At 41.0% G+C, this 23,485-nt stretch overlaps 1 protein-coding gene across 1 annotated transcript in view; it reads left to right on the top strand.

Moving 5' to 3' along the window:
• DNAH11 (dynein axonemal heavy chain 11) overlaps positions 1-23,485 on the top strand; it is a 309,681-nt gene that overhangs the window by 135,736 nt on the left and 150,460 nt on the right. The window contains exons 36-43 of the mRNA XM_074195450.1: positions 200-338; positions 2,406-2,498; positions 4,386-4,580; positions 5,619-5,696; positions 8,874-9,006; positions 12,031-12,158; positions 15,452-15,600; positions 19,173-19,323. Of these exons, the coding sequence (XP_074051551.1) occupies positions 200-338; positions 2,406-2,498; positions 4,386-4,580; positions 5,619-5,696; positions 8,874-9,006; positions 12,031-12,158; positions 15,452-15,600; positions 19,173-19,323 (1,066 nt within the window). The remainder of the gene's footprint in view (positions 1-199; positions 339-2,405; positions 2,499-4,385; positions 4,581-5,618; positions 5,697-8,873; positions 9,007-12,030; positions 12,159-15,451; positions 15,601-19,172; positions 19,324-23,485) is intronic.

Genomic DNA, 23,485 nt, shown 5'->3' on the forward strand with positions numbered 1-23,485 from the left:
CACTTTTCAGTCGCTGACTAATTGTGAATTTTTTTATTCAAAATAAAGACTTTTCTTCGTGGTTCTGATTGACAGGTATAAGTGGCGCCTCTCTTGGGGCTCATTAGATGTTGGTACAAATTAGTCACTGAATTTAAGCAATTTGTCCTTCTCACCTTATCCCATTTAAGAACAGAAACTCTGTGTGTTTCTTTCTTAGACCTTGTGCTATGGTGGCCCCTGACATTGAACTCATCTGTGAAATCATGCTGGTGGCAGAGGGGTTTGTGGATGCCCGCCTCTTGGCCCGCAAATTCATTACCTTGTATACTCTCTGCCGGGAGCTGCTTTCCAAGCAGGTGAGAACCTTGAGGGGATCTAGGAAGCCTTTGTTTGTTGCCATAAATGAAATCCATTTGGAAATGCCAAGCTCAGTAGCACACCTCTGAATTCCCTTTGTGGGTAAGAAGAAAAAAATGACCTTCAGCTGTATTTCCGATTTTTTTTTAAATAACAAGTAATCCATGAAATGTCATTGAGTTTCATGTGTGTTTCTTCTCATTTTTATATCTTTGATATTAAAAATTCTGATTTTAATTACTATACAAATTGTTCTGGGATCATTTGGGAAGGTCCTCAGCAGTACTGATCTAACCTAGTGCATGTCTGCCCGCCTTGTCCAGGATCTTCCATTTCTGGGATGGAGGGAGCTCCCGTCTATACAGGTTTCTCTGGGAGGCATGTCAGATGTCACTCGGCTCATCATTTGTTTTGTCATACATTTCTTAATATATCCTCAGTGCTGAGGGACAGCTAGGTGGCACAGTGGATAGTATGCCAGGCCTGGAGTCAGGAAGACCTGAGTTCAAATCCAGTCTCAGACATTTATTAACTCTGGGATCCTGGGAAAGTTACTTAATCTCTATGTACCTCAAAGAACTTCATAGGAAAAGGCATTAATTTGCTAAGTATCCAATAGCAAATTGTCTTCTTGGAAGAATCTCCCGAATTGAGTGTTTTCTGCACAGGAATTCTTATAGATCTTTATGTATTAAAATTGATTTTTATAAATTCTCTTTATGGATACTTTATAAATGATGAAATTCCCATTTATAAATGGGTATTGTTCATTAAATATGTTTTTTTATACTAAGATGGGATTTTGCAAAGGATAGAGACTAGGATTATACAAAGAAACGATCACTTCATGATCCACAGTTATGCCTCAGATTCTGGCTTCAGTAGGAGTGGGACAAAGCTGTTACAGTATCCAAGGAGGGACACTCCAGTCATAGCATGGGGGTTCAAATGATATTTAGAAACTCCCCAATTCTCCCTATTTCTTATAATTTCAACTGAAGGAGACAGAAACCTTCAGAGAGGCAGGAGGATGTAGGAGATAGAATACTAGCCTAACCATTAGGCAAAGCTAGAACCCTCTAGAATCCCCAGTTCAATCAGCATTCATTGAACACTTATTAGAAGCCAAGCATTAAGCCAAGTGCTAAGAATACAAAGAAAAGCAAGGGGAGTGGGTGAGAGGAAGGAAAGTAAGGCATGGAATTCATTTTTCAATAGAATAGAAGAAAAGATAGAAAGAGCTTTGACTTTAGGGTCAGAGAACCTGAGTTCCAATCCTACCTTTGAAAAGCACTTAATACCTGAATTCCTGTGGTCTCTGACTTTCCACAACTGTTTTCTCATCTGCAAAAGAAAGTGATTAAACTAAATATGTCTGAGTTTTTTTTTCTAGTTATAAATCTCTAATTCAATGACATTTAGTGAACCTTTGAGTCAACTCACATTTTTTTTTTGCAAGGCAATGGGGTTAAGCGGCTTGCCCCAGGCCACACAGCATTATTAAGTGTCTGGGGTCGGATTTGAACTCAGGTCCTCCTGACTCCAGGGCCGGTGCTCTATCCACTGTACCGTTTAGCTGCCCCTCAACTCACATTTTACAAAGAATCCCTGCCATATTTTTGCTGAGTGACAAATGGTTCTGAGCTCTGCATGCATTGAGAAGGGGGGTAAGTCAGGAAATCTTTGAAGTTGTTGGGCTTTGGGGCGGCTAGGTGGCGTAGTGGATAAAGCACCGGCCCTAAAGTCAGGAGGACCTGGGTTCAAATCTGATCTCAGACACTTAATAATTACCTAGCTGTGTGGCCTGGGGCAAGCCGCTTAACCCCATTTGCCTTGCAAAAACCAAAAAAAAAAAAAATTAAAAAAAAAAAAGACAGCCACTCTTGAATGGCTCTAATTGTACGGAAGTTTTCTTCTACATCCGACTGAAATTTGCATCTTTACTGATAACTGACAGGAGAAACCATGATAATTTCTCTTGTAATTCCAGTTGGACTTTTGCCCATCCTATTTGTTGTCTGGATTGCGTGAGATATTTGGGGAAACTTCTCTGCATTTGCTTTTAGGATCATTATGACTGGGGACTTCGTGCAGTGAAATCGGTCTTGGTCGTCGCTGGTTCCCTGAAACGAGGAGATAAAAATCGACCTGAGGACCAGGTACTGCATTGGAGAATGGGTTTCATAAACTACTTTATGCAGAACATTTGGTTCTGAATTGTATGGCGTTAGCTTGGTTTTTAAAATACACTTGTGATATGTTGCATGTGTGTGCATGTCTACACATGTGTTTATATATATATATATTTCTTTATGTGTGTGTGTATTAAATATATTTGAGTATTTGGAATGCTAGTGAGGCTTTTCCTTGATTAACAGGTCCCAAGGCGTTTCAGAGGAAGGTTATAGTTAGAAGAAAGAACATCAGATCTCAGCAGTATTTTATAATTGAAAAGTATTCTGGAAGTCTTAAAATTAACTATCAAGCATCTGGATAGCATAATGGATAGATTTTACCTCAAAAACTTATTATAACTTCTTGGTGTCAGTTTCCTCATTTGTAAAAATGGGGTTAATGAAAAAAATGGGGTTAATGAAGCACCTACCATCAAAGAATTGTTATAAAGCTCCCATTATATTTTTATATACATTCACATATCACTTTGTAAGCCATAAAATACTGATATAAATGCTTTTATTATTTTTTAAATCAGTGCTCAATCCAAGAGTGGATGATATCTTTTTAGAATAATCATCATGGGAATTCAAATTTGAGTTCATGAAATCGTAGCATTGGAACTTATTGGGAGGGAAAGGAACAAGTATTTATTAAGCACCTGCTGTGTACCAGATGTTGTACTAAGCACTTTACAAGCCTTATCTCATTTGTTCCTCACCAGAACCCTTGAAGGGAGGCTCTGTTTTTATCATCTGATCCAATTCCCTCATATACAAATGAGGAAACAGCCTGGTAAGATAGAGAGCTCTGGAGTTAGCAACCCTGGGTGAAACTGCAGGGTTGGTTCAGGGTTCTTTTCCTCTGAGACCTTATGTGAACAAACCCCTTCTCAGTTATGAAATGAGCAGGGTGGTCTAGATGTCTTTCCCGTTGCTTCCTGTTTTAGCTCCATCATCCTTCCAGCTCTGAGGTTTTGTGTTTCTGTTTCTTGCTCTTCTTCATCGTATTTCCTCCCTGTTGCATGCCTCACATAGGTAGGTTAGATCTTGAATGATGATACAACTCAAGAGTTTTACCTCCTCCAGGTCACCCCATGTTACAGAGTGAACAGTGAAAAAAGTCACTGTAGCTCTTTATTTCTGCAAGGTGTCCCCTGACCTGTATGGTCAAACCATCTTGGGTGCTGTGGACATTTCCTGATGAGGTTTTAGAATATTTAGTTTTTTCCTTCAGATTTTTCATATGTTACCTTCTCTTTTCTTTGAGCATGTAGGACTCTGTTGGATGATAGAGATAAAACTGGAAAGCACCCCAAAATGCATCTAATGCATTTTCATTTTTATAGATGAGGAAACTGAGACTGGAGAGGGCAAGAGGAATATAGGAAGATCCAGGTCCTTTGACACCAAAGTTGGTGTTTTTTTTTTTTCTTTTGAGGCCCAGTATTTCAGACACTTTGCTTTCAAAATCCAAGGACTTTGCTTTCCCCAAGTGACTTGACCAGGTGCCCCATGGAGAGTTCCCCTGTAGTAGGATATCATTCCAACTGGGAAGCTCAAAGTCCTTTCCTGAAATGACCTGCTAGCATCAGCCACCACCCATGCTTTTCAGGTGGAGAAATGGGTAGCCAGAAGCCTCAGGCATAATCCAGAGCTCGTTGAAGATGGCAGAATAAGAGGCTTTGGTGGCCATCTCTGCTCATTCTCTTACATGGATGAGTGTTGGACAGCTGATGGGCTGAGCAATTCCCCAAACAAAGGGCACAGGGACTGGACCCTTTGAGGCCAGAGCCTCTTATTTTGGAAATGAATGTCTTAGCCCAGATGGGTGTGGTTGCCATCTGCTTTTGACATGGTCTTCTCTCCAAGGTCCTGATGAGGGCACTCAGGGACTTCAACCTGCCCAAGATCGTGACAGATGACGTTCCTGTCTTCATGGGGTTGATCAGTGACCTGTTTCCAGCCCTGGATGTGCCCAGGAAGAGGGAAATGCAGTTTGAGCAAATGGTTCGCCAGTCTACCCTGGAGCTCTGCCTACAGCCTGAAGAGAGCTTCATCCTCAAAGTAAAACTATATGCATATACAAACACATGGGAATGTGCATTTATAAATAGACACACATGTATTCATGGACATATATATTTTAAAAGTGTACCATTTATATATAAATATATGTTGTATATATACACAAATCTATGTGAGTGAATATGTTCATATATGCACATTTTACATATTAAATATTTATACCTATAACAATATAGAATATAAATATAGTTATTTCTACTTAGCAATCAGTCCTCTAAAAAAATATAGAGCACACTTAATTAGAATCTGCAGTCCTAGGAGTTTTCTATCATCTTCTTAAGTCCAGACAATCAACCAAACAATACTTGGAGCCATAATCTATAGATGCGCTGATTTCCAAGATGTGAATGTTCCTGCCTGAAAATTTAACAACTGGCTCCAGCACATCCTGGACATGTGGCTTGCGTATAAATTTATTCCTTTTGATTTTCTAGAATAATAACTGCTATTAAGTGATTTGAAGGCAATAAAGAAGAGTGAAGAAAGGGCTTTCCATGGGGTCGGGGAGATCTGAGATCCCCTCAGATACTTACTTGCTGTGTTATTCTGAACAAATCACTTAACATCTTTTGGACTCAGTTTCTTTATCTGGAGACCAGTAATGGACATTTATTGTTTATTCTGTGACGGACATCTGTAAAATGGGAATAATAATAAGAGGGCTTATAGGGCTGTTGTGAAGCTAAAATGCTTGGGAAAGTGTAGAAATGGAGTAATTCTTGTCACTTTGAGGCCAAAGGCGAAGTGATGCCTTGAGTTCCTGATGTTCCCAGCAGGCCCAGATCATCTAGGGCATTCGTGACCTCAAGAGCTAAGAACACTTCTGTAGATGGACTTTTTAGGGATTTAGGGAGGAGAGAAAATGAGGAATGGATAAAGGATCAAGTGAGAAGTTTTTGAGGATGGGGGAAGCACATTTGCAAGCAGTGATTCTAAATGTTTACCTATCAACTTTTCATGATCACCTCATCAAAAGAAAATGATATTTTCATTCCAAATGGTATTTTGATTTTGCAGGTTGTTCAACTGCAGGAACTGTTAGCTGTCCGACACTCGGTCTTTGTAGTTGGAAATGCCGGAACAGGAAAGAGCAAGGTATGACTAATGGCTACTCACAAGCTCTTTTTCTGCTGCCTACTCTGCCCCAAAGGGAAGGGTGATTGCATGGGTTCAGACTTGTTTGTTTTCCCTTTGCCATCTAATGGATTTGATTTTTACCCATTTACAAGCATGATTGTAAGAGGGGTCCAAAGGCTTCCTTAGACTTGACTGCCAGAGGCATTCAGATACAAACAAGATCATTCTTTTTTGCCATATATAAAGGACAGTTGTTTCTTTTAATTCATATGAATAAACCAACAATCATTTATTAAGCACTATCTTATGGTAAACACTGTTGTAGCTGGGGAGGTAAATACAAAAGCAAAAATAGTTCTGCCCTCAAGAGGCTTACTCTCTAATAGGGAGAGAGACATATCTACCCAAATGTTAACTGGAGTGGGTGGGTTGGGGGAATCTTGGTCTGTAAATCAAGGCACATAAAATCTCAAAGAATTTAATAAATGTTTAGTGGATAGTTTTATAAAGGCAAGGGTTGTACTAGGTGAACAGAGAATCACAGATTTAGATCAAGAAGGGATCCTAAAGGCCAACCAATAATCCCTGAGCCCCTTGCCAGTTTAACATCTAGGATTGTTTGATGACTAGGAAGACACCTCCAAGAAGTTCCTAAAAGGAGGGATTGTTTCCTTTCATTGTCTGTAGTCCGGGCATAGGATCTGGCCCATAGCTGGTCAGGTTGGAGATCAGCCTTGAAATGGGGAACTCTGGGGAGCAAACTCCTTCTACCAGTATAGGCAGCATCCTCTCTGCTATTTAGAGGTCAAATGACTTGCCAGGGACCCACAGTCAATTAGTGAAAAGTTAGGACTAGAACCGAGATCTTCCTGCATTTGAAACTGGCTCTTTCCCATGCTGTCTCTCAGCACACAGTAGGATACTTATTAATAGACTGATTGACCAATGAAGGAATGGTCTGGAATCTGTTCACAAATACAGTTCAAGTGCTCCTAAAACATTTTTTTCTAGATGTCTCCTTTCCCCCCCTCTCCTTTATGTTCCTTTTATCTGTGTACACTCTGGATCTACCCCTTCCCCCATAGAATGTACACTCCTCAAGGACAGGAACCTTTCCTCATTTGTCTTTGTGTTCTTGGCAACTTGTATGGTGACTGGCATCCAGTAGGTGATTAGTATGTGTTTGTCAGATGGAAAACTGAACCCAAGCCCAAAGATGAAGGAGGAAATGACATCTTCCAATTTCCTCTGTAGCTCCCTTTCTTCCAAGTCCATTCCTAGTCACTGCAAAGTGTCTGATCTTCATACCCTCACACAATGGATTGCTAAGGCCTTAGGTTCACATCTAGAGGCCAGCAACTAAAGATGAGGGGTGGCTCAGAGTGTGAGCATCTTACCCTCTACTTGCTCTGCTGAAGAATTAAATTAGAAATGTTGCCACAAAGGGAAGGCTGGCAAAGGGACACCTTAATGGGGAGAAGGGAATAAGGGAAACACCCCAGGTGCATCTCCCCCAAGCCTAATATTATGTCACAGTATATGAACCAGGAACGGCAACAATTAATTCCTATGGTGTTTGTTTTATTTGGAATTTCCAAAACTGTCCCCCTTGGGTCTCCTTTTGAAGCCAAGTGACTTCTCCTATGTTCACCATCATTTTGGTCATCTCCATCATTCATGCAAGAACCACACTGGGAGCCTTGATGTTAGTTATTTAACTCGGGACTTCTTGGCCACAGCTTCATGAACTTGCTTTTGTAAAACCTTTTGACCATTTTAATTGCATTGTTTTTCTTGGCCATCTAATGGATTTGATTTTTACCCATTTACAAACATGATTGTGAGAGGGGTCCAAAGGCTTCCTTAGACTTGACTGCCAGAGGCATTCAAGATACAAACAAGATCAAGAACCCTTGATTTCCTTCCTTATTTTTGCAAAAGTATTGAGCAGTATTTCTGTGTCCCTTACTGTAGCCTGAGAAGAGAATGAAGCAAAGCTAGACAACCTAACAGGCAAGGGGTGGGGGGTTGGGGTGGAGGAAGAGCTGTCCGGATTCTGCGGCAAAGTTTTTCCCCCTTCATTGGAACTGCTTGAGTCATGGATCCTTCTCCTTCCTGAATTTGATTCATTTAACTCCATTCCATCAAAGATGAAGTGGCTGGTCTTGCTAAAGTGATGAAGCAGATCAATGACCTTATTGATTTATAGCTGAAGAAACTGAGGCCCAGAAAGGGAAAGTTTCTTGTCTAAGGGCCATTCCAAATAGAGTAATTTTCACTTGATTTTCATGATTGTTGTGTACTGTCCCTTTGCCCTGTGCGCAACTTACCAGATCTTGTTCTGCCTCTTACTCTGTACAAAGGAGCAAAGAGACTGAGTTTTCATGATGGTCCTGCAAAGATGATTTTTTCTGCTTTCAAATGACAATAATACAAAGCATGGTGTATGATGGGAAACAAAGAAAAGAGTTTCCCTTTGGAAACATTGTTAGGTAGTGCAGTGGATAGAGCACAGGGTTTGGAATCAGAAAGACATCTTCATAAGCTCAAATCTGCCCTCACTTACTGTGTGACACCGGGCAAGCCACTTACCTCTGTTTACCTCAGTATCTTCATCTGTAAAATGAACTAGAGAAAGAAATGGCAAGATATTCCAGGATCTGTGCGAAGAAGACACCGAATGACATTATGAAGAACCAGATATAACTGAAAAAACAATTGAACAACAACTGTTAAAATGCCTTGGGTGAAGCAAAGATAGCAGGGCCAGGAGAACTATCCTTATAATAGCTAGTCATATAAAAGACAAGGACACCAGAAGGGGACTGAACGTGAGTTAAATGCAATGACTCTGTCAAGCAGAAGAGAAAATAAAACTGTAGAGAGGTGGGCAACTCTGGGTGCAAAATGTTGCATTTGCTTAGAGGTAGTCTGATATAGTGGGGAGAGCATTGGACTGAATCAGAAAGACCTCGTTCGAATACCATCTTCTAGATTAACAGTTTTTAGTTTCCTCATCTATAAAATAAGGGCTGTGGTCTCAGTCATTTTGAAGATTCCTTCTTGCTCTGAATCTGTTGCTCCTACATTCTGTGAGACTCCAACTTTGAAAAATTGATAAAAGTGAATCCTTTTTGTGACTATATTTGAAAAATAAAAAGAAACTGTCTCCAATCTTTTGCCTTTTCTCTCTAGATTTTGAGAACTCTGAATCGAACCTATATTAACATGAAGCAGAAACCCATTTGGAATGACTTAAACCCTAAAGCTGTGACAACAGATGAGCTCTTTGGCTTCATCCATCATGCTACCCGAGAATGGAAAGATGGCAAGTCCCATCCCCTCCCCTCTTGAATGTATTCTCTGCATGGGAGGTATCCCATTTTCATTTCTTTGAACACTCTTCCCCATTACTGGAATGCACTCCCTTCTTCTCTCTATGATAGAGAATCCTGAACTTATTCCAAGGTAAACAGAAGTGCCACCTCCTATGGGAAGTCTTCCCAGGTTCCACCTCCCATTCTCTATAGTTATCAAGGCCATCTGCGTGTCCCTTCACCCCCATCAAATTATCATGTATAGGCTGGCTTATTCACATGTTGTATCTCATCAACCCAATGTTTGAAGATGGGGAAGACTTTTTCTTTTGGACTTTTTAAAAAATTCATTTGTTATTTGTTTATTTTATTTTTTAAAGATTTTATTTATTTTGAGTTTTATAATTTTTCCCCTAATCTTACTTCCCTCCCCCCACCCTCCACAGAAGGCAATTTGCCAGTCTTTACGTTGTTTCCATGGTATACATTGATCCAAATTGAATTTGATGAGAGAGAAATCAGATCCTTAAGGTCTTTTGGACTTTCAGGGTTTACATGTGGTAGGTATTTAATAGAGGCTTACTGGATTGAATTTAAGTGAAGATAAGTTGAATTTAGTACATTTCATTGATACCCACGGGACTTTATCCAATAGAAATCATACCCCATCTGCCCGGAGACCAATAGACAAGTTGGAGCTCTAAATGGAAAGGCGGTCTATTGAAATTCTTTCTTTGGTGACTTCCATCTTGGTTCTCTCCCTCCCTTGCATTTATCATTATCCTGCACCTTACTTCTTGATCACAGGGTATGACAAGACAGATTAACAGAAAACTCAATGTAGCTAAACTTTTCTCTCCAAAATATTGTTCCACTTCATTGTTGTCCCTTTGAGACCAGCACTCTTTTCTGGTAATATTGCTGTGTTCAGATTTCTTCTCTGAGAATTACAGACAGAACCAATATAAAGTCAAGTCATAAAGTCAAGGCTCCTGGGATTTTTGAATTTTATGAGCATGCTTTAGGCGTCCAGAGAAATGAAATGATTTGCCATGATCACACAGGTTGTGAGAGTACAGTTGATTTTCTCATGTCCTGATCAATCAGCTTTAGGCAGTGCCCAGGATACTTGTCTGGACCCAATTCAATGAACAAATAATTTTGAGAGGGGTGAGGCAGTATGAGAGGGAACAAATTAAGATCGAGTGAAGACTAGAAAACATTTCAAGTTGTAGGAAAATTTCTAGATCAAGGAGATTGGAAATTGATGACCTCTCTAAATGAATGAATGAATGAACAAACAAATTGAAAAAAGTATTTACAAAGTATTTACAATGGGCCAGGATTATAAATATAAGAGCAAAGAAAAGCTTTGTCCTCATGAGTTTATATTCAAATGGGTTTGACAATTTATGTAGGGGAGAGGTGATCAGGGAAGCTTATGGGATGATGACTGAGGTTGCAAAGGAGTAGATTGATATACCCCTCCCAGGGGCAGGGTTTGCTTTCGATTCCTTTATTTGCCTCTCCAAGGGGAGGCTGTGAGCTGTGTGTCTATTGAGCTGAAACTTCCCTCTGTCTGGGGTTTGATGATAGTGAAAATAGCAAGACTGATACTGTCCTTCCAGTATTAGAATTTCTAATTGGTCAGTGGATAGGGTTCTCATTATAGAGAATCAAAAGTTAAGTTAGAGTTTAAAGATGATCTAAAAACTTTCTACTTCTCAGCTACTCTCTTTTCTTCCAGAGAAGCAAAACAAAAGGGGCCACCTACAACTGAGGGCCGTTTTGTGTTTTTCACCATTTCCTGGGCTGTTATGGCCCGAGAATTAATTACTCAGTGGCTAACCTCATGGTGATGAGCCAGTCTCTGTAATTTGCTGCCTTAGTCCTGGAGAAGGAGATACAGACTGTTGCTGGGATGATCTTCTCAGCCTTTCCAATGTAGGACTAGCTGCTCTTCTGTCATGGCCTTCAAGGACCCAGCGTTGCCACCATCTTGAAACATACAAATAGGAGGTCATAAAGTAGTAAAGACGTATTGTCCTCCTTTCCCCCTATTTTCCTTTTCCTTAAAAAAGAATCAAACTTTTGCAAAAACCTAAAGAAAAAAACTTTAAAAATTAAAAAAATCAAACTTTAAATACACACTCTTTTTAATATAAATATATTTATCCTGAATAAATATATTTACATAAGTTTAAACATGTGGCAGGAATTCTTCACAATTTGACAAAATCCCTGACCAAAGCTAGCTGAACAAGACTTTGTTGCTGAACTGTTTTCCCTTGATGAGGATAAAGAAAGAATAATCTATGTACATATAATTTATAAAAATCTTTTTATAGTAAAAATGACCACACCTGAATTTTTTGAAATAGATTTTTATTGATTTCCTGTTTTTATACCACCTACATTTCGTAATCTAGCCTTCGCCCTGCATCTGCCCCAAGAACTAGCTCTTATGTAAAAGAACGTTTAAATGGCAGAAAAACAGATCCACAAAACTAAGGGACCTATCAGGAAAGTGAAGTCCATAAGCAAGCACCCACTGTGTGCACTGAGTACTGCTAAACGAGAAATTAATAAAAGTTAGAAAACCATCTCTGTCCTCAAGGACCCTGCAGTCTGATAGGGAAGACAACCTCCAAACTGCTACCTACGAACAAGATATGGAGAGCATAACTTGGAGGTAATCTTAGAAGCCTCATGGGTTAAAGAAGACTTGAAGAGAACTCTGCAGAATGAGATTTTATCTGGCACTAGGAGAAAAGTAGGGGGAAGCCAGGAGGGGGAGATGAAAAGGCAGAGGGGGCCGAGGATGGGGGGAAATCAGTGAAGATACCCGGGAAGAAAAAGGTTGACATCATATGTAGGATTCCACATCCCTAGAACCCCACTTCTGCCAACAACAGAGGTACCTCTTCATATCTGTTCTTTGAGATCAATCTGGGTCTTTGTTATTTTGTACTATTTCAAAGCCACAGATGAATTCAGAAATCGGCTTGAATTTTAAACATTCTTTGTTGGTGTAGGACTCTTTTCATCACTCCTGAGAGAACAAGCCAACCTTCTGCATCATGGACCCAAATGGATAGTTCTAGATGGAGACATTGATCCAATGTGGATTGAGTCACTCAATACAGTGATGGATGATAACAAGGTGAGGTGCCCTCCCTTCCTGGTGGAATTTTTGGTTTTGCTTGAATCTCCTCTGTATTCAAGAAATACTTTTCCTGGGAGGCTAGGTGGTGCAGTGGATAGATTGCTGGCCCTGGAGTCAGGAGTACCTGGGTTCAAATCTGGCCTCAGACACTTAATAATTACCTAGCTGTGTGGCTTTGGGCAAGTCACTTAACCCCATTGCCTTGCAAAAATCTAAAAAAAAAAATACTTTTCCTCTTTCTTTGAGCCTGGGCTCTTGCCAGAGTACCGTTTTGGCTCATGGTCCTTTGGGGCCACTTCTTCTTCATCCATATTTGTGCTTGGGTTGTACCTCTTTAGGCATCCATATAGTGCTTATTAATTTGGATGGAAGTTACAAACTCACCTCCATCATTTTAAAAATGCCCATTGCTGCTTTTTGCTGTTTCATACTATTGATGTCCCAGTCCCTTGTTCCCTGCTCCCAACACACACACACACACACCTCTCTCTCTTAACAAAAGCCCACATATGCTATTATAAAACCATAACTAGAACAAGGCACATTGGTCTTCGGCCCAGGGTGGGTAATGTGAAGAGAGCTGACATCATATTTCTAGTGGCATTTCCTCCTGAGCCTATGCTATCCTTGATGGTGATCTAATTGGTCTGTATCCTTCCTCTCCTATCCACCCCCTCCCTGATCCTGGCCCTCCCCACTACTTCCTTTGCTTCCCTGTTCAGCCCTATCTACAACAGCATGGCACATGTTCCCATTGGCAGCCACAATTGAGTGGAATCTTCTAGATGACCCAGAGTGTCCTTTCTTTCCTCATTCCCTATGTCTCTCTCTGACAAGGTACCACTCTTACACCTAGTCACCATCAAAAGGTGAACATTGTTATAGCTCCATCTCTGGCCTATAGGTCTCATATTGAAAAATAAAGTTTTTTCGTGAGGAGAATGAAGGAAGCTCCTTTGTGTCCCCATAAAAATGGAGGAACCCAGTTATTAACTGGTTTGTATGACTATACTCAAATGCTAATTCTCATATCACCTAAACATCATCTAACTAGTCACTACTTGGTAGAGTGGATGGAGTCTTGGAGTCAGACCTTGCTCTTTGACTACCTAACAAATTCCTTAGCTTCAGTTTCCTTCTCTGAAAAGTGAGAATGATCATAACATCTGCCTCCCAGGACTGGGATGTCCAGATGAGATACAATCTGTTCCTGTTATTTGTCCTTCGTTCTTGGAGAAGGCCATGACATCAGAGAGGTTTGCCATGACAAGCACGTGAATTAGACTAGAGTTGGGGGGGGGGGTTATACTCTGCTAAGTCACCAACCTTACTTTCTCCTCCAGAGTTATCTGGATCCAGTGACCAGATATTGGTAAGGATGCCTGGAGATGGTCTTGCAATCAGGCAATCAGGGTAGTGACTTGCCCAAGGTCACACACAAGCTAGTAAGTATCTGAGGATGGAATTGAACTCAGGTCCTCCTGATTCCAGGGCCAGTGCTCTAGCACTGTGCCACCTAGCTGGGCCCTGAAACAAAATCCATAAGGTATCCTGAAGCATTATATGAATACTAAGGGTAACTAGGTGGTGCAGTGGATAGAGCACCAAGCCTAGAGTCAAGAAGACCTAAGTTCAAATCTGCTCAAATCTGACCTTGGACAAGTCACTTAACCCTGACTGCCTCACACCCAAGGCCATCTCTACTCATCTTGATTCATATCTGGCCACTGGACCCAGATGAATTTGAAAGAGGAAAGTAAGGCTGGTGACTTAGGACAGCACCCCTTCACTCAAATCCAATTCATTTGCTTCTCATGGCATCACCTCCCTGATGGTCAGGGTCTTCTTCTAAAATAAAGAACAAACATCATCATATGAATAGTAGCTATCATCACCTCCATCCCTATGGAAGCTTCAAACCACAATGCCCTTTGATCTTTTTTTCCCCCCACATCCAATCACTCATCTTATCCTTTGGACTCTCTTTCTGCCAAGGATCTTTCCTTTTAGTTCCTCAATATTTGAGGCTCTCTCTACCTTTTTCCCAGACTCTTGGACTCTTATTCACCTTGTTTTTAAACCTCTAGTCTGTCCCTTCTCTAATTCATTGTTTCCTCAACTGAAAAACTTTCCCCCAAATAGACTATCTCCTACCCTTACAAGTCTTCCTTGGCTCTCGCTAATTTATTGAATGAGATTTAGTTAGCCTGGTGCCCTCCAAAATCTATTTATGGACTTTCCCCTGCCACGGTGTCTTCCCCTAATAAAATGAAAGGTCCTCAGGGATAGACACTTGGCACTTTTGTCATTCTGTACCCAGCACCAAAACTGTCACAGCTTAATAGAGTTGAATTGAACATGGCAGTGGAGTAAGGCCTCTGAGGACCAATCTAAATACTTTGGGGCCTGAGGGGTGTGAAAATGGAGGAAGAAGGGCTGCTGTCAGCCACCAGGCCATGGTTTTCTAGCCTTAGCAGCCCCTAAAACTCCTTTGCTGAGGTGGCCATTGATTCCCCAGCTAAGGGAATCTGCTGCAGTGAAAACAGTTGTCTTGGAAGCATTGACAGGAGGGGAAACATGGCCCCATCTGAATCATTTCAGTTCCAAGAAACAAACATTAATCACGTCCTTCCTGCCTTTTTCTCAACATTGAAAAAAAAAGCCTTTCTGTCCTCAAGGAGCTTCCCTTCTCTGCTCAGAAAATACAAATACCAAGTCAATGTCTAGTCATGGCCAGAGCTCTGGAATTGGACTCAGAGGATCTGAGTTCAAGTCCTTCCTCCACCCTCACTAGATATGATCTAGGTAAGTCTCTTCCCTTCTGGATCTCAGTTTCCTCATCTGTAAAATGGGGGCACTGTTCCAGGGGAAATAACAGATTAACAACTGGGAAAATAATTGACTTTCCAGATGACACTGAGTAAATGTATTGGTAGAGAGGTAGCATGTTGTGGAGGACTGAGGGCCTTAGGGTCAGGAAGGTTAAGATCCTGACTTAAATACCTACTGACTCTACAACCGCAGTCATCGGATGCTGCTCCTCTAAAGGATAGACTCTCCTGAGACTTTAGGGTACAAATGAGTTGCCAGTCTGCCTCAGTGAAGGAACTTTCCCATTGATGAAATCCCAGGGATTGGTCATTTCAGTTGGTTCAAGCCCAGCCCTGATGCTCTATTGGGCATCTAGTCGACTTGTCCTCACTGGGGCTCCCCTGGTCAGACATTGCCCCATTCTGTCTCCAACTTCTCATATCTGAATGCCAATCTACTCCCTGCCTTTGCCCATGCAGGTCCTGACGCTGGCCAGTAATGAGCGAGTGGCCCTCACCCCTCACATGAGACTCCTATTTGAGATCAACCACTTAAGGACGGCAACACCTGCAACAGTGTCCAGAGCTGGCATTCTGTATGTGAACCCACAAGACTTGGGCTGGAATCCGTGAGTATTCCTTCTTCAGATGTGAGGGGGAAAGCTTTGTCAGCTTGTATGAAGAGTTGGGGCCTGAGGGGGTACTAGCTGGTAACCTTCTGGCTAAGTGTGCTGACTGTCCACTGGACCTTGGTGGCCTAAGGACCATGGCACTGCCCAGTTAGGAGTGACGGTCTCTCTCTAAAGTGATTTATCTCCATCATCTCAGTACTTGGCAAACAGTCCTAAGCTTTCTGTTTATTGACTGACTAGTGGAGTAACCTTGCTAACTGGGAAGCCTAGGGCATAAGACAAAGTTGCCTCAACTTTGATGTGGATGATGAGGAGACATCCTTTGAGTCTTGCCTTAGAACAGGCAGGAGCAGGATAAATAGTCTGGAGAATCCAGGATTTTGGACAAGAGGAGGTAGCACATGTAGACATTGGAGAAGGCCAAGACAGGTTATCTAGGGCCATGCCCTCATGGGAAGACCATGGATATATGTACGAGTGGAATAGTAGCTAAAGAGCCGACCCCCAAGCCCGGAACTCTCAGATGACTTCTCTGCTTCTGATCCATACTGACTGTGGCCCTGGGTAGGTTTAGCCTCTCTGGCCAAGTTTCCCAGTCTGTAAAATGAGGAGGTTGTATTCAGTGGCCTCTAAGGCCCCTTTTACATCTATGCTCCTGTTCCTCTGCAAATGCTAGAGGAGATGGGAGCCATACTGGGAAGATCAACTGGGGCAAAGACACCCAAGAAAACATGTGCAAAGAGAAAATGGCAGCAGCGAAGCCTCGGAAGGGACTGACCAGACGAGATCCAAGAACAGAAATGAGCAGAGTGAACTTGGAAACTTAGTTCCCCCCAGAGCCTATTGATGCATAAGGCTTGAGAACTCCCCCCTCACCCCAGCATGCTATCTTTCTTCTTTTGAGAATCTTTGGGGACTTCCTCTTGGCTTATATCGCTGCCACCTCCTGCTGGGCCCCATGACCCTTCTCTTCTGTCTCTTCCAGCTGAGGATGGGGGTCCTCCATTTTCTCCATTAGAACACACAAATTGGCAGTTAACTACCCTGTTCTTTGGTTCACAATTCCCCCTGATTCCATCTTCTGTGTGTGGATCACCATGATTGACAGAGAATTTGCTGCCTGCTGTGATGGGGAAGCTTGAGATGCAAAGGAGCCCACGAGCTCAGTGGGGGTGACCCCAGGGCTGCATCCCCTGGGATTATAGACCAAGCGCAGGGGGCTGTGTTTCTCTGCAGCAGAGTGACCCAGACCTGCCAGCCTCAGTGATGGGGAGGATGCAGCCTGGGATTTCCAGAGTGAACATCTGGGTTCCTTTTGTCTGTAAGAGGAAGAACAGTGCATTTCAATGGGGTCTTTTTTGTAAATACCCCAAGTCCAAGAGGGATGAAGGCTCAACCATGGGCAGGCTGCTGTGCTCACAGCCTCATCATGGCAAAAGCTTAGGACTGGATGACCCCCCCCGGACCTGGCAGCCCTCCCTGTAGCTGAATGGGGCCTGGCACTGGTGCCCAGCACTCTAGCAAAGAGTGACAAAACAGAGGGTAGTCCCAACTGGCCCCTCCAACCCCAAGAGGGACGGAGCAGAGTGGGGGATATCTCTTTATGTGGATGGGGATGATTCCTCCCAAAGCAGCTTCTGTGACCTGACTTAGCCTGTTTCTGCCCCTGTGGCCAACCAAAGAAAGAAGATGCTGCATCTCACCTCCCATCTAACCTTTGTCCTCACCCTTAGACTTTCTTAAGCTTTTGTTTTTTGCTTTTAATTCAATCCATTTGAACCATCATTTTAAAGTGAAGCAAAATCCAGCATTTATTAGATGCCTACTGTGCTCTAGGTCCTTGGCAGACCCAAATGATATAAAGAGAGAAATGAAGCAGGCCTTGCCCACATGCTTACATTCTACTAAAAAGATATATTATGTCTCCCTGGGTAGAATGGAAGGCCTTTGAAAGTAGGGACTGTTTCACTATCACCAGAGCTTGCTGATTGGTGGGATTCAAGGGTCTACAAAATACAAATGGGGGAGGGGGAACTCCTAGAAAAAGCCCTATGTGGCTGAGGAAGGCAGGAGTACAGCCTGGCAAAGACTCTTGGGCAGGAAATGAAGTGTTCTATATGGAGAATGATGAGTAGACAACTTTGTCTTTCTGCACTTAGTGGAAGCATATTCTGGGTTGTATACCAGAGGATCATTTATTAATGAACCACATTTCAGAGCTCAAAATAATTGCTCTAAGAGAAATCCTAAATTAGTGCCATAAACTTGGTGCACTTTGTGAAAAGAATTTGACCATTTTGAGAAATGAAAGGGAAGGTGCCATGGATGAGGTATATATGGTATCAAAGGATCTGATTGTGAATCCTGCTCTGTGTGACTGAGTCCTTTCTGGTCCCTCTGAGGTCTCTCTCAGCTCTAATCCAGAACCCTATACAACCTCAAATGAGAAAGACTTTAAAAACTTCCTAAATAATAGGAAAGACAATGAGAGAAGTATGGTGAGATTCTAATTGTTCTTAAAAAACAGAGGGTTTTCATGAACTGCCAACTCCCCATGAGTCACCAGCATGGTATGATGGCTGAGAAAACTGATGGAAGCTTCAGGTGTTTGAAGAAAACCTTGACTTCCAGGAATAAGGACGTGTCATCCATCTGTGTTCTACTGGTGAAACTCCATGTGGAAATCAACTGTGGACTCCATCCTTGAGAAAGGGTGCTAATAAAGTGGGGAGCCTCCAGAGGATGGGTGACTAGCCTGGTGAAGCTTTTGAGTTTAAATCATAGGAAGATGGATTCAATGAAATGAGGTGGGGATGGGGAAGGGCCATGGTAGCTGTCTTTGAAGGGATTTCATAAGAAAAATGGATTAGCCCTTCTTTGTTTGGCCCTAGAGGGCTGAATGGGAGCAGTGAACATAGAAGCAGACTTGGACTTGATATCAGGAAAGCCACCCTAAAGTACCAGGAGTTGCTTGGGGAGCTGGTGAGACCCTGCTTCTTAGAGGCTTTTAAGCAGAGACAAGATGAGAACTTGTTGGGGATTCAGTGCAAGGAGTGGTTATTCATGTGAGGGTCATCGGAGGTTCTTGCCAACACTGAGATTCTGGGAGTTATCACAAAATGTCACCTCCCTTCTAGTGAGAGTTGGGAGATCAGGGATGAGGAGCACTGAATACTCTGTCAGATATGATGAATAACTTCATTATCTTGGCTGAACTGCTTTTTCTACCCCTCTTTTTATTGTCTTGTAAATTATGACTGATACTGATTATCTTAATATCTTTCTACATATGTCTGTATAGCAGTATATGCTTATAAATGTGTATGTGTTTGTGAGAGAGAGAGAAAAAGAGAGAGAGAGAGAGAGAGTGAGTGTGTGTGTGTATGTGTGTGTGCAAGAACACACAAAGACTCCCAACTTGGGGGAAAAAAGTTCACAGTTCAAGAAGAGGCCAGAGCCTAGTTGCTCACATGTCTCTGGAATGTGTGTACCCACATTTGTCTGCTTTGTAAAACTCAGGTTCGCAGCCCCAGCCTTCAGTCAAATCTTCTTCCTCTTTTCTTTTCCAGGTATGTGGCTAGCTGGATTGACAAGAGAAGCCATCAGTCTGAAAAGACCAATCTGACAATCCTTTTTGATAAATATGTTCCCCCATGCTTGGAGAAATTGAGGACAAGTTTTAAAACCATCACTTTGATTCCAGAGAACAGTCTGGTTCAGGTTTGTGATTTTTCCTGGTAATGATGGGAAAGAATTCTACCTCTAGTCCCAACCACCTCCCTCTTCCTCTGGTTCTCCACTATTGGTTTTCCTAGTCTTTCCCTGTGTTATTCTCAGCCTCCTACTCAGAGAGAATATTCTCTTTTAAAGAAGTTTGCAGTAAATATATGAAAATTGTTTTGCTGAGAAAAGGATGATGAATAATCATTGAATGTTTAAGCTTAATGTATATTACCTCAATTAATCATATGATATCCTGTTGAAACAGGGATGCAGCCAGTTCATTAAGGATTTACTATTTGCAGGCACTTAACAGTGAAAGCTAACCCCTGACCTCAAGACCTTTCCATTCGAAGACTGAAAAGCAACACCTAGGAAAGAGAGTTTATATTATATTCATTGTTATATTATCATAATTATATTAATTAGAATTAATATTATATATTAAAGTGGGAGGGGGATGCTCAGGGACAAAATATCTTTATATATTTTATATATATATTATATATATGTCTAGAGAATCAAGAGCAGAGGGGTGGAGGTTTCATGGCTCAGAGGAGGAAGTCTTAGGACTGGAGGCATCTACAGGGAAAGAAAGTTATTGATGCTGACGTCCAAAGTTCAGAAAGTAGGGAGTAAAGTTCATTATTAAATATTATTCTCTTTAATTCACATATGAGGAAACTGAAGTAGAGAAATTTTAGGTGACCTGCCCAGAGTCACAGAACTGGTTTAGAACCCAGTTTTCTGACTTTGAAAGGTAGCATCCTTTCTACTCTTGTCTGTTGACCTCCCCCTAGTGATCCTCAGTTTGGTCCCAGTCATAGCTATTTACCTTCAAATTACAATCAAAATCTTAGTGTCAAGAAATACCATAAAGATGATCTAGGCCAATGCCCTGGTTTTGTAGCTTATTTTGTAGCTTATGCATCTCTGGAAAATAAGGGAGCTTTCTAAAGATTACCCAATTTCCTCCTGTGTAAATGGTGATTGATACATAAGTACCAAATTGCCCTCTGACTCACTGAACCCCACAAGCAGAGGGACATCAGGGAGATGGTGCTACACACACACACAGGTGAGGCATCTGAATTCAGATCCTAGACAGTACACATTTATTACTCAGGTGATACCAAACAAGATCCACTCTTCCTGGGAGCTTCGACTACTTGATTAAAAGAGGCTCTCAAACATCTCATTTCTGGTTCTAAATTGTAAAAGACTTTAAAAGACAAAACCTCACATTGAGCTACAAATATCGCAGGGTTTGTATATTATCTAGGAGGATTTGCATTGCATTAAGGAAAGTTCTGTAAGTCAACAGACATTCATTAAACATTCACTATGTGTCTAACACTATGCTAAATACTGGGAATACAATGAAAGGCAAAATACAGTCCCAGTCTTCAAGTTCATATTCTAATGGGGAACAACATGAATAAAATGGACATACAAGATATAAAAGTAGAAAGATAGCTGGAAATCTGAAGGAAGGCATGAGTAGGAAAGAGTAGGAAAGAGTAGTAGGAAAGAGAGGAGGAGGGTATAAAGAAAATAAATGTTTGAAGCTAAAGGAATGAAGCTCAAACAGTAAAATTTCAGTCATCATACAATGAGCAAGAGAAAAGTATCACTGTTCACTTAGACATCACACGATTTATTCAACGTGACATGATTCCATTGTTACCATTCAGTAAGTGAGATTGGCTGAATGACAATGAAGTTCAATTGAAAATTATTTCATACAAGCCAAAACGACACAACCAAAACACCTAGCCTCAACTCAGAGTTTTGGGTCACTTGACACACCAATTAAATAACAGCAGCCTTCAGCAGTTATTATCCAAGATATAATTTAGTGTTGAATGCAGGTCTGAATTTATTCATAATGCATTAATTATGGGGCTGATATAATTAGTTTTCCTCTGGTTTCATACTTGTTAAAAGCAAAATGCCATTCCTTCTCAGGTTGACTTGGTATCTTATGTGATTCTTTCTGGTGTTAACTTCTTCATTCAAGAATGTGTGAAAATAGGTCAGTGGGAAAAGCAGACAATTGTGACTTTTTATTCCTCTGTATTTAGAAGCAAGCTAGTGCCTTCAGAGCTCCTGGGAGTCTTATTGAGCTTCCAGCATCCCCCCACTTCTGAGTCTGGTGCCTTCCCTGAGGACAGTTGTGAAGAAATTAAATGAATTAACAAATGTAGAGAGCTTTGCAAACTGCAAAGCGCTATGGAAATTATAGCTATTATTAATATTAAAAAAAGAGTTAGTAGAAAAGAGAATGGCTCTAATAAACATATGCTTCCCTTTGGACTTCCCTCCCAGTCTTGTTTCCCAAGCATATAATTTATTATAATAATGTTAATAGCAATATTTAACATTGTATAAACAAAGACTATAAAATGTACTCCTTACAATAGTCCTGTGAGGTACTACAGGTATTATTCTTAACATTTCAGAGATGGGGAAACCGAGACTCAAAGCTGGGTGGCTTCCTCGGGATTGTATAGATGAAAAGTTGGAGAGTTGAATTTTGAAACCAAGACTTTACCAACTGCATGTCTCACATTCTTTCTAGTCCATTGTATCCCTTTTTCATAATGAGGAAATTGGGTTAGATCAGTGGTAATAATCTCAAATAAGGTTGTAGTTAAGGATCTCTGCAGGCTTATAGTGATTTAGAAAACCACATATTAAATGTGTGCAGGCAGAGCTAGCATGGGGGAGTGGAGCATTCAGTCACTCTCACAATTGTCCTCTACAAACAACTTTAAAATAATGCCTCAAATTGAATTTTGGACTATCAAAACCAACAAAAGATCAGATAAGACCTAGACAATGTAGGAATTCAGAACAAGAGATCTGTGAACTATGGGTGGAGCCAAAGCAACAGTGGTAGGGCTGGTGGATGGTGGTGATAGGAATGGCAGCAGCTTTGGGAGCTCTTTTGTCAGAGACAATGAAGGCATTTGGCAACTAGTCAGATTGCAAGAAACAAGCAGGACTGTGAATTGTGCTAGCACCGTGCAAAGGACCCGATGCTGCTGGACACATCTACTGTTTACACCTTCTAGGTCACAGCTCAAGGGAGAAAGTAGACGGCCTAACATTACTTTTGGTCACAAGGGATCAGGGACCCTGAGGAACAGTATTGATTGCACATCCAAGGGATCCAAGGCCTTCTTGGATAAGAACCAGAGTGTAGGGCAGGAGAGCAGTGACCTCACCTTATTCTATATCATACTACCTTGGAAACACAAAAAAACTTCCATACTCCCAGAACTAACTCTGAAGACAACAGTGCAAAAAAGTTTAAAGTTTGAGACAGTGCTTCTCCCTAAACAACACTGAAAACAGAGACCAATTTGAACATAAAGTTCCAAATAAAGAAATCCTGTGGAAAAAAAATGAATAAACAAAAAGAACAAAAAGAAATTAACCATAAAAACAATTGGAGATAGGAAGAACAAAACACATATTCAGAAGATAATGAAGTCAAAATAACTACATGAAAAGTGATGAGTCGGACACAAACCTAATATGAATTTCTGAAAGGGTTAGAAATTGACTTTCAAAATTAAATGAGTGGTAGAGGAAAATGAGGTAAAAAAATAAAACAAATAAAGAAAATTATAAAAAAATAATAGATTAATAAGAGAGCTCTCAAAAATGTCAAAAAAAATTCCTTAAAAATCAGACTTGGGGGCAGTTAGGTGGTGCAATAGATAGAGCATCACTGATTAAAAAAAAGACCAGTGCCGAATAGAAAAGTTGTCTGTCCAATATAAAACTCAAGGAAAGAATAAAAAGGTATATATACATATATATATATATATATATATACATATATATATGAAAGAGAAATCATAAGAGATGCAAAGTTAAACTGTTTACTTTTCTATATAGTAAAATGTTACATGTAGCTTGGGGGGATTTTATCATTATTAGAGCATTTAGAAGGATTCTGCATAGAAAGAAAATAGATAAGCAAATCAATTATGGTGAAATAATGTAAAAAATGTATACAGAAGAAAGAGGAATATCTGAGGGAAAGGGAGAGGAAGAATAGAAAAAATTATCTTACATAAAAAGGATTTACAAAGAAGAGATTTTACAGTGGAGGAGAAAATGGTGGGAGAGCAGGAAACAACCTCACTCA

The sequence above is a fragment of the Macrotis lagotis genome, chromosome 7 (assembly GCF_037893015.1).
Source record: "Macrotis lagotis isolate mMagLag1 chromosome 7, bilby.v1.9.chrom.fasta, whole genome shotgun sequence".
Taxonomy (NCBI): Eukaryota; Metazoa; Chordata; class Mammalia; order Peramelemorphia; family Peramelidae; genus Macrotis; species Macrotis lagotis.